Here is a 12,426-nt window from a genome sequence, read left to right on the forward strand (position 1 = left end):
CGTCGATTCGACACAGATCGGAATAGAGCATATGCTACTGAATATCGAAACAACATTGTACTAGAAACAAGCTGCGTCCTATGTTCAGTTGCTCCAGACAGAATACTTCATGTACGTGATGGATCACTTTTTATTGTCGATTCTGGTGCTACAGGAAATATGACATATCAGTCTAAGTGGCTCCATAACTATCATCCACTGCCAGTTCAACGTGTTGTTTATCTTGCTGATGATACTACTTGTCAAGTAAAGGGTATTGGAGACTTATATCTTGGCACCTTATCTTCTTCCACTCGAATTTTGCGAGGAGTATTACATGTACCAGATCTTCAACGTAATCTTCTTTCAGTTGCTAGACTTGTTGATCTTGGTCTGTTTGTTGGATTTGATTATACCAAATGCCGAATTGAGAAAGATGGACAGACTATAGCCACTGCTCCTCGAAACGGTAATTTGTTTGAACTCTCTCTCAACGATGCTGTAGCAAATATTGTCACTGCTCCAGGTGATCATGATTGCAAAGTATGGCATCACCGTTTTGTTCATGCTGATTTCTCAAAAATCCTTGATCTTCAACGTCATGATCTTGTTCATGGCATGGATCTTAAAGCCCATCCCCATATGGGAATTTGTGAATTTTGTGCTCTTGGGAAACACAATCGTAAACCCTTTCCTCTTTCGAATACAACTCATTCTCATGACATCTTGGATCTTGTTCATACTGATATATGTGGATCTCTACCTTCTTCGAGATCACAATATCGCTACTTCATTACTTTCATTGATGATTTCTCAAGGTATACGACTGTATTTCTACTTAGACAAAAATCTGAAGCCTTATCTGTTTTCAAACAATTCCACAAGGCTGCGGAACTTCAAACTGGTCATCGCCTTAAGAAGCTTCGTAGTGACAATGGAGGCGAATATGTTTCTCGAGAGTTTGTGAGTTACTGTGTTGACAGTGGAATTCATCATGAACACACTATTCCATATTCGCCTCAACAGAATGGTGTTGCTGAACGAAAGAATTGCACTATTCTCAATGCTGTAAGATGTATGCTGATTCATTCTGGCTTATCTCGTGTTTTCTGGGCTGAAGCTACTTTGACAGCAACATTTATTCAGAATCATCTTCCTACTACTGCACCCTCTGGTAAGATACCCATCACAGCATGGACAGGTGACATTCCTTCTGTATCTCATTTTCGAACCTTTGGATGTATTGCTTATATTCATGTTCCCAAAGAAACACGAACAAAGCTTGATGCTCCTGGTCTTAAAGTTATTTTTATTGGATATTCTGACACTTCCAAAGGCTACAAATTCTATGACTCTTCCTCCAAGAAAGTAATTTTGAATCGTGATGCTACTTTTAACGAACAGCTTATGGGAGGCTCATGGTCCATGGATGATTCTGATCATAGTAAATCATTGCTTCAGGCTTTTCCATTTCTTTCAGAAGATGAAACTGTTCCTATAGAGCAACTTTCCTCCTCACAACCATCCATTCCAAATGTTGCCAATGATGATATTGATATTTTTGTTGATCTGCCTATTGATTTTGAACATGGCTCATGTCATGTTTATGATGACGATATTGCTAATAATGCTTTTTCTACTTCTGAAGATCCCGTTACTTATGATGAAGCTATCTCTTCACCACAAAAGGATCAATGGCAAGAGGCTATGGAAGCAGAGTACGATTCTCTTATCTCTAAAGGTACATGGATACTAACTGAATTACCTCCTGGTCGTACAGCTATTAAATGTAAGTGGGTGTATAAAACAAAAGTAAAAGCAGATGGATCTTTTGACAAGTTCAAGGCGCGTTTAGTTGCAAAAGGTTACTCCCAAGTAGCTGGTGTTGATTATCAAGGGACTTTTTCACCAGTTGTTCGCATTACAAGTGTTCGAGTTTTATTGGCATTTGCTGTTCAATTTGATTTAGAAGCTCATCAAATGGATGTGCGAACTGCTTTTCTTAATGGTGACTTGGAAGAGGAAATTTATATGGAACAACCAGAAGGGTTTGTTATTCCAGGTAAAGAAGACCTTGTTGCTCAACTCCATAAGACACTATATGGTCTCAAACAAGCTTCGCGAGCCTGGTATACAAAATTTGATCTTTTTCTCACCTCTAAAGGATTCATCTCTTGCTCGTCAGACCCCAACTTATACATAAAACGCCAAGGTAGCAGTTTTGTGATTCTTGCTCTTTATGTGGATGATACCATCCTTGTTTCCAATGATTTGGGATTTCTTCAGCAAGTGAAAAAGTTATTGTCTTCTGCATTCGATATGGTGGATCTTGGAGAGATTCACTCTTGTCTTGGCATTCAAATCCAACGGAACCGTACAAAAGGTATTTTATTCCTTCGAGAGTCAAAGTTTATTGCAAATACTATTCAAAAATTTGGTATGGAATCTGCACATTCAGCCAACACACCAACTTGATTGGATGTCTTCAGTTTGTTGGCATGAACACTCGTCCTGATATTCTGTTTGCTGCTAACTATCTTGGACAACATCTTGCATGTCCTTCTCTTAAGCATTGGTCTGCTGCAAAGCGTGTATTGAAATACTTGAAAGGCACTACAGATTTTGGTTTAGTCTATCGACGACAACTCACATCGGATTCTATGCAATCTCTTTCTCTTTTGGGTTACACAGATGCAGACTGGGCAAGCTCACATTTATCTATGCGATCTACTAGTGGAAATTGCTTCTTTATAAATGGTTGTCTTGTTTCTTGGACCAGCAAGAAACAACGTTGTGTTGCAGTTTCAACGACTGAGTCAGAATATGTTGCGGCATCACTTGCAGCTCGTGAGTTGATTTGGCTTCGACAAATGCTGGTTGATATTGGTCACTCTCCTCTTTCTAGCACACCCTTGCGATGTGACAACCAAAGTGCTATTAGTCTTGCAAAAGACTATGTTCAACATAATAAGTCAAAGCACATTGCTGTCCATTATCATTATGTCAGGTATGAAGTACGCAAGGGAACCATTATGGTTGAACACTGTCCAAGTGACCAGATGATTGCAGACATTTTGACCAAAGGCCTCAATGAGTCACGTTTCATCCTCTTGCGCTCGGAGCTTGGAGTTGCTTCGGCCTCACTCTTTCTAGATTAGCTTCTTTTCTATTGTAATAGCTTTGTACATATGACATTGTAATCTTTTAGGTACCATGCACTATGCACACTCCACATTTGCACCTTGTGATATCTAAGTCACTTGAATATTTGTACATAGATGCACAATTCACTTTCACATCCTCACCGCTGGTTCATATTTCATATTGTATAGGGGCTTGGGTTTTTCCCTTGAACTCCCCAAGGGTTTTTTCATCCAAAGCTAGAGACCTTTGTTTGAGTGGGGGTGTTGGAGCTATATATGGCTCACTCTACTGAACTTGGTCTCACCTATATATTTGTATCTTGTTCTCAATATGAATCAGTCTTTGGGAGCGTATATGGTGTGTCTCTTGTCTCGTCTCTCTCTCTTTCTCTCTACATCTCAACATATTTCTCTATCTCCCTCTCTTTCTCGCCCTCTCTCATCTACTTCTATTTCTCTCTCTCTCTCTCTCTCTCTCTCTCTCTCTCTAACCTATTTTTATTTACTTCAACCTATTTCTTTATATATTTTTGTCACAATCCATTTCCTAACAAATCTACCTCTTACATCCATTTTCAAACAAAGCAAAAAAGTTTACAATGATGTGCGAGAAGATTGCATCTACTTCACTAAGCAACCTATGTCAAAAAATCATTAACAATAATCCCTATTGCATCAATCGGTCAAATGAATGAGGTATGTGCTCTTCTCTTTCTCCTATTGTTTCTATCTTTATGCATGTAGGTGTGTGTGTGTGTGCGTATGCGCGCTTGTGTGTGTGTGTGTGTGTGTGTGTGTGTGTGTGTGTGTGTGTGTGTGTGTGTGTGTGTGTGTGTGTGTGTGTGTGGAGGAGAATACAATAGGGAAAGAGGGGGGGGGGGGGGGGATGTTTTGTGATTACTTTAATTTGTAGATATGGTTGACCGTTAGGTTGAATGTCCTATGACAATCAAAGTAAACCCCCTTCAAAGACTTCGTCGCAAACAAACCAAAACGCAAATGAACCCAGGGAGAGAGATGGACAAGGGAGAGAGATGCAGAGGGTGTGGAAGGTGGAGTAGGGAGGAGGGGACTTGGTGCAAGTGCAATGGGGGAAAAGTAGAGGGTAGAGTATGCCGTAAAAACGCGGCATACTCTACCCTTCTTCCTTTTTTAGGTGCCAGTCATTACCGTGGCTATTATCGTGGATATTATTGCGTAACGTCATTTCAAACGGATACAAATGTATTCGATGAAGTGGGGGAGGGGATACAAACCACCCCCCTCTACCCTTAAATATCAATAATGTCATTTTTAACCTTTTGATTTTTTTTATGAGTACTTATTTGCAGGACTTTTAGATGTTTTTTAAGTACATTTTTTAATCTTACCTTAAATATTTGTGATTAAAAATTAACCCATTTAATGAAAGTATTGATTGCACTTTATTTTTAAAAAATTATAGCACTCATTTTCACTTTATTCTTTGAATTTTTAGTCGTTTCTTTTTTTATTAAAATATAATGGACACTACTTTCTCTAATTTATTGTTTATTTTTTAGGACACATATAACTAAATATAATTTGTTTGAATTAAACATCCTCTCTATTTTGCATGTGTACAGGACGTCAACTAAGATTATCGTGGCTCGCGGCCCTGAACGCGATTGGTGACTCAAGGACAAATTCCCTTGTCCTTGCGCCAAGTGTAAAAGGGAAATTCCTCTCTTGAAGTGCACTGCATTGGAGCACGTGGAGAACAAAGGGCTTTGGCATCCTCGAAAAAGCGCTCGAACAGATAAGAGCACCACTCACCTCTCGCTTGAGGAGGTGCCCCATTGGTCTGTGTTCGGTGGTGGTGCGCCGGTGCGCAAGGCCGAACGACAGGGAAGATAGCTATTGGACGAATTGGGTGCACCGCATGGTGATCCTCCCACTAGCTCTACTTTGATAGCTCCTCCTCTGGTATCTGATCAGTTGCACTTTGAAGTAGAGGATGAGTACATGTTCGACATGTGTGATGAGTTACTAGCTCATGAACGTGACGTGTGCAAGGAGGATTGACAGCCATGCACTCGACAGGTAGTGGCAACAGAGGACATATTGTTGGCGAGTGTTCGAACAATCTTTATGACGGTGTATAGTACTCGGCACTCCGAGCATCATTGGAAGTCCTGAACTTGCAAGAAAAATTCCGTTGGAGCAATGCAAGTGTCGATGCACTCCTTGGCTTAATTTGAAATATAGCTTTTTATACATCTCTCTCGCTTCACGGTGCCTCCTTACAATTGTATTAATTCGTCTATTTGTTGTAGTTTGATGGGTAGAATGTTGCCAAAAGATCACCACATGACTCCAGATCATCGACGAGCTAGATCGTATGTCACTGCACTTGGCATGGATTATGAGCGCATCCACGCATGCATCAACGATTGCGTGCTATACCGCAATGAGCATGCACATGCAACCTCATGTCCCGTGTGTGGGGAAGCATGATACAAGACCAGAGTGAGCGAGGCACACGTACCCCGCAAGGTATTGAGACATTTTCCATTAATACCTCGCATTCAACACATGTTTAAAAGCAAGTCTATCGTGGAGCTTCTTGCGTGGCACGCCATCATTGGTGATAGAGAGGCCGATGCCTTACGCAAAGTAACCTATCCAAACAACCATCATTTCTTACCCCAAGGTCATAGTAAGCACAAGGCTCCAACAAATGGAAAGACGCCTCTAAAGCTCACAATGGAAAATTGGGCAACCAGTTGGGAAGAGCACTACAACAACAATCCGGCTCCGAATATTCCATCAAAAGGTATGTTAAGGTATTCCATATTTTTAAGGCTTCCAAATTGAAAGGACTTAAAAATACAACACCTCTTGGATCCCATGCACATATTCAAGAATGTAGCCCAAACCCTGTGAGATCACATTATTGGCAAGAAGGACTCATTGGGTGTGAGGGAGGATTTGAGGGTCTTGAAACATCTCTCCGCCTCTACTACACCACACCGTGCCTCCAATGGGACGATTGTGCTTCCTAAGGCGCCATGGATGCTAGCCAAAGAATAATTAGACAAAGTGAAGGATACCATTGCATCTATCCACACACCAACATGATACATGAGGTCTCTAAAGGGAGCTTTCACAAAAGCGAAGAAGAGTGAAAGCATTCAATTGTATGGGTTGAAGTCCCATGATTGGCACAAGATGTTTCAGGTAATGTCCCTCTCTCTATTCTATTTATTGTTTGTGTATATGACTTTCTCTCACTTTCCCTTTTCCTAATTTACATTGTAGTTCATTTTGTCGGTGAGTATGTGTATATATCGGGACAAGAAAGTCAGGGATGCTATTTTCAAACTTGGAGAGCTAGTAAGGTACACCACAAGACTCCACTCAACTACACTTTTTTATGTACACAATAACCTCAACTAGCACTTAGTATATCCTTGTGTCTTTTCTTGCAGATCTGTGAGCTCCAAGGAAATTGAAATAGATGCTATCTCTGTTGCTTAAACACTTACAATAGAAATTGTGTTCCATTGAGGATGCATTTCCTTGATCGATCCTTGTTAGTCAAATCCACCTCTTGGTTCACGTGGTGGAGGAGATCGCTATATGTGGAGTAGTGCACGCACGGTGGATGTTCTTTTTAGAGAGGTTTTAAAAGAATCTCAAAGATTTTGTGCGGCTAAGGTCTCAACCAGAGGCATGTATAGCCAAAGGGTGGATCATGAAAGAGGCATTGGTTTACATCTCTGAATATTTGGCACAAGTTGATCCTTCAATGTCTCGCATGTGGTCAAATGAGGAAGATGAAAGGATGACTTCACACTTGCCAAGTGGAAAGGAAAAATTATTTAACATGGATATGAATCTATCTCGAGTGGTCAATAACTTCTGTATTCTCAATGCAAAGGTTACGACCAAGTGGGGGGACTTATCGACAATGGCAAAGGCAAGGCGTTTTCAAGAGAGAGAAGAATGAAAACAAGTACATGGAGGAAGGAGGGCACCCCCAGTGCCTAGACACCTTGCATGTTTCCCAGATCTCATTAGTACGGAGTGGATTCATAAGAGAATGACGAAAGCAAAAGCGCACGGAGAAGACATCACCGACAAAGAATGGGAGTATACACGAGACTGCGTACCAAAGGTAGAGTACTTATATACCTAAACCATATTGTATAGTTTTTTCTTTAATTTTATCTTTCTAATTGAATAAAATATATTGTCCTATTTTGTAGTGCCATTCCTTTACCTATATATGGTCAAAGGATCATCACTTTCGTACGCGTCACATTGACGAGCGTAGAACCACCAAGGACTGTGGCATCATGGGCAATTTTAATACAGATGGTGATGAAGCCAGGTACTATGAAACTAATGAAAGGATACTAAAGGTTAATTTTAGAACCTTTCATACCTTCATCTTTGAGTGCAAGTGGTTTGCAAATGTATCTACACAACATGAAAATGGCCTTTACATGGTGGACTCTAATGTGCATCACACAAGGAGGTATGACAATTTAGTTTTTTCACGCAATTGTGAGCAGGTGAGTGACTACTTTTTTTTTCTTATTTGCTTGTAACATTAATTATATCAATGTTACTCACTTTGAACTTCTTTTCTATAGGTCATCTATATCCCAGCAATCCACCAACCAAAAATTTGGTTCGTAATTTTCGTAACATCTCGACGGAGAATTATTTTTTCCACTAATGAAGTGAAGACCATCTTCGACCCTCTTCCACCTCCTACTCTAGATGAGGGGGAGACAGAGGAGCGGATATCATCGATGAATCAAGTCCAGCGGCCGCAAGTCTTAGCGAGGATGATTGTCATGATGATAAAGATGATAAGATCGAAGATGGTCAATTCAAAGATGATGAAGCCAACGCATCCACAAACGACAATTTCGTTTTTCTCTTTATTGATTTAAGAGCAATGGGTTTAGAATTGGATTATGTTTCTTGTAGGGATCTTTTGGAAGATGATTCATAAACATTTTGCATACTTTAAGTTATCAATTTTTTTGGTTGTGTTATCCATTCATCTCTCTCTCCTCCCTCTTCCTCTTTTTAAATTCTTGAAACATGCGAAATTATGTTAATCAAGTGATAGTGATTAGTTTAGGTGTAACCAAGTGTAATTCTACATAGCTAACTATTGTTCCATGTTTTCATATCTCTTTTTTTTAATTTTAAAAATTTGATATAATGTTCTTTAATTTTTATTAAGAGGAGAGAAACACCAAAATTTGAGGCAAGGGAGGAGGGGAGGGGAGGGGAGGGGAGGGGAGGGGTGCGGTGGGGTGGGGGAGAGGGGGGAGGGGGGGATGTTTAGGTAAAAATTTGAATGTTTATCATGTTCCAAAAATAAACGCGATAATAGTAACAGCAATATTAGGGGTAGATTTTGGGATAATAATCGCAAAAATAATATCTGAAATGCAATCCCCCATGTCCTCCTCTCTCTTTCCTCTCCAACTCATTTTGGACTTTCTCTCTATAAAACGCGATAAAAAATCGCATTAAACAATTAGAGATTTTCATAGTGAATGACACATTCCTTCGTATTATAAAAATTAGAGAGGATTGTGCAAACTCGCGCGTATAAGGAGACTTGCATGTTTTCTTTTTCTTTTTCAAAAATAAAAATGGAACAACAAACAATTGATAACACTGACATCTTGTATGATTACGATCATTGACCTTGACAAACCTCTAACCCTCTTTGTGATTTTTTGTGAGGTGCCTCTGAAGCACTAGAATCAGTATCCCATTTTTGCGAGGTACACCTTTGAAACGCTATTGCAAACACTATCAGATAGCTCTAGTTACAATTAGATCACCTCAATTTTAATTACACTAGTAGTATCAGGGTTGATTTCTACGGGTAATTGCCTAGTCAAAAAGCACCTCTAATAAGGGAAGAGACGGGGGCGGGGGGCGGGACAAAAGTTTATCGCCATTAGTCATTGCTTATGCCTAGCCGTGTACGTCGACGTCGTCGTCGTCTTTGCTTGTACTGTGCGACTCATTGGACATCATATTGAGCTCAACATTGAACTGTGGAAGCACGCCATAGAACCTTAATTGCAGAGATTGAACCACTGACTTCGCCAGAGTGGCATCATCCTTCAAGAAAGCTTCATACACAGAGACGCAGTAGCGCTGCCTGCCCTCCAGCTCTGTCCGTGACATTGCGCGCAGCGCGGGAACGATGAGACGCATCTCGGAGGTGGGAAACTGCAGAAGGCAGCGATGCCACTCTATCATGCTCTCAAATGGCTTCACATAATTGTCAGCAATCAGCACAGGGATTGCCCCTGCACTCAAGATCTCTATCATGCGGTACGACGCTGAAGACCTCCCTGCCGGCGCTAGCCCGAATGTTGCATTCATCAGCTCGTGGAAATCATATTGAGCGAATGTCTGCTCGTCCTCATCGCATCCCTTGCCCTCTTCAGGATGCGCCCTTCGGATTCTATCGTTGGTTCTATGCTTGCAGGTGACGGCAACTATGATGTCCTCGCCATTGTGCATCCCGCGGAAGGCGGGGTCGCTGCGGAAGTTACCCTCCTTGTTGCCCACATACCTCGTCCCTTTGAAGGTAAGAAAGTACTTTCTTTCCAACGGATTCAGCCTTTGCAGGTGCCGCAGATTATTCCTTCCCGGCAGAGGAATGGCTATGTCAAACCCTGGCCTGTATTCCGTCTGCTGCAAGCACGAGGCCATCGCCGACGCTTTGCCCAGTGTGTGAGCTGGCGGCGCCGTCTCTGCCCACTTGTCGGCAAGGCTCACAATGACGTGATTGAGGCCGTCATTCCAGTGCGGAAGAGCGCGAGGATGGGGGCGGAAGGGAAGAAGGGAGAAATGCTGAGGCTCCATCACCAGGAAGACGCAGGCTTGGGTAGCGTCTGTGGTCAGCCATGGCGATGGCGGCTGGTTGATCAGGGCCTTGAAGTAGGAGACGGGCTGATAGGGGGGTCCGTATACATAGATACGGAATTTCTTCATGTCTGCGCAGCGAGAGAAGTTGAAGCAAGCGTCCATGGTGCAGGCCGGGAAGGTGTTGGGCTCGTGCCAGAACCCATCTGCATGCCATCGCGAGTATTCTCTTTGGACATAGTCATTCTTGCTGCAGAGGATGGAAACGGTGATCAGTTGGCCAATCTCTGAGAAACAGAGCATTGCCAGCAGACATGCGATGAGGAGGAGCGGGATAAGCGGCCAGCTTAGGAGAAAACGTAGCTGACTTTGGCTACTCATGATTGCAAAAACGGACAATATGAAAGCTTGGCGTGTGAAATATGAGTTTGTCTGTGTTTGTGTGTGTACGCGCGCGAGAGGAAGAGAGAGAGAGAGAGAGAGAGAGAGAGAGAGAGAGAATTGTAGATATTGCAAGTTCTGGGCTTCTCTGCTGCAATTTATTTGAAGGAGGGAGGATATCTTAGTATAACATGAGCTGGATACGCATTAAAAATTGAAGCATAAATATATCATGCACCTATTTACCATATCCTACAATCAATGAACTTCTATATATATTGCATTTAGAGCCAATAGGTCAATGAATGTTTCTCATGATGTATACAAATGAATGTTTTTCATGATGTCTATAGTGAAGAAAATTTAGCACACATGTAAGTAAGAGAGAGAGAGAGAGAGAGAGAGAGAGAGAGAGGTTCTATGGTACTACTTGTCTACCGTATCAATGCAACATGTTTTAGCTCTACATTGCAATGTTCTTCCCACCTAGTACCTTCTGTGTCCTACAACTATCACCATGGGCATTTAATCAAAACAACTCCAGCTCATCAGCCAAGCGTTTTCCTATGCAAGACCCCCACAACATTACTGATCCTTGTTGCAGGTTATGCCAGTTTTTACTAACTTGTTATGTTTTCCTTATGATGCCACTATCATAAATGCGTCAAAACATGAACCTATTCAACCGGTTGTCCCACAATCACGTACTTTCATCCTCAATCGGCCACTCTTGTTAGTGGTGCCAACCTGCTACTAGAGTACTCTTGACGGCCGCATCCCTTATAACCAACAATTTTCTAACTACTAATTTGTAGCCCCTAATTAGGCCCATCATCCTCATCCTCATCCATCTTGACAAAATGTGCCATTATCCAACCTTGCAACATATACATGTTCGAAGGCAATTTGTTTAGCATGATTCTATGTTTCACCCTTGTAAGGATATTGCCCTTTTGAGTGCTAAGATAGTTTCAATGCCTTTAAATAAGCGTCAAGTCCTTGTTTCCACCCATCACCACCCTCTTCCTATCATCCCACATGTTTCCTTCCATTAGATATCTACCTTTCGTGGAGGAAAACTTGTAGCCTCAACAACTTCTCATTCACAACTTCTAATTGTGAGAAAACATTCTGTGTGTGTGTGTGTGTGTGTGTGTGTGTGTGTGTGTGAGAGAGAGAGAGAGGGGGGGGGGGGGGGGGGGGGGGACGTGGCGTCGTTCTCTATGCCTAGTTCCTTTTCGAAGCCAACTTAGCCCTCATTCTTGCCACTTGAGAGAGAGAGAGAGAGAGAGAGAGAGAGACTAGGATGGTGATGGTTACTACCAGTAAACCCTCATGAGCTGAAGCTTTAGCAGGATTTGAATCTTCTCTATCCCTATGTCCGCTTGCATTTCAACCCATGTGATGTTGCACCACATTGGGATGGCTTGACCTCCCTTTTCATTCATTGAGAGGGTCTCATGTGCATCTAGAAAGTGCGTCTCATGTGAGCTCATGTTTCTATAATTGCTCCAAATTACTCATATGAACCCCCCCTCCCCCCCCGAAATGTGAAAAGCATCAAGATTAGGTTACTTTGACACGAGACCTCACAATAATATTATACATACCAGTGCCTGCATCATCTTGGTGGTGGTCATCGCACCTGGACAGTTGTGTTTGAACCGAGGAGGGCTTGCCATGGTGGTCAAAACATTGATGGCACGTCGGTTAGCAGGTTATCCGCTCGTCAATGTATTGCAATCATCTGGTCCTTGCGGATACTTAGCTGATCTCAAAAGTTCTGATGTTGGATACTATCCTCTTGCACTGCAGCCCTGATCCCCATAGCATGCTTAACAACATTCCTCTACCATGGCTGATACTCATTATCCAAGCCCTTATGCGCGCGCGCACACACACACACACACACACACAGACATTAATTGAGGGTTCCTCAACCCTGGCATAGGCTTGCCCTACTTTGAAGCAAAGAAAGTCCAAGATAGAAATGATACAATGTACGTGCAAACATGGAAAAATGTGTGAATATATGCACCAAGCTAAG

General features: G+C 42.0%; 1 protein-coding gene across 1 annotated transcript; it reads right to left on the reverse strand.

Moving 5' to 3' along the window:
- Positions 1–9,095: 9,095 nt before the first annotated feature.
- On the reverse strand, positions 9,096–10,574 carry LOC147423906 (uncharacterized). The gene has a single exon (XM_086501890.1). The coding sequence runs from the start codon at positions 10,377–10,379 to the stop codon at positions 9,096–9,098; it is 1,284 nt and encodes a 427-aa protein (XP_086358016.1). The 5' UTR covers positions 10,380–10,574.
- Between the last annotated feature and the right edge of the window lie 1,852 nt (positions 10,575–12,426).

The sequence above is a fragment of the Adiantum capillus-veneris genome, chromosome 26 (genome assembly GCF_014529385.1).
Source record: "Adiantum capillus-veneris isolate H3 chromosome 26, ASM1452938v2, whole genome shotgun sequence".
In the NCBI taxonomy this organism is placed as follows: domain Eukaryota; kingdom Viridiplantae; phylum Streptophyta; class Polypodiopsida; order Polypodiales; family Pteridaceae; genus Adiantum; species Adiantum capillus-veneris.

Bases quoted from the DNA above. Each gene is read 5' to 3' on its own strand.
- LOC147423906 (XM_086501890.1), bottom strand. From the start codon at position 10,379: ATGAGTAGCCAAAGTCAGCTACGTTTTCTCCTAAGCTGGCCGCTTATC.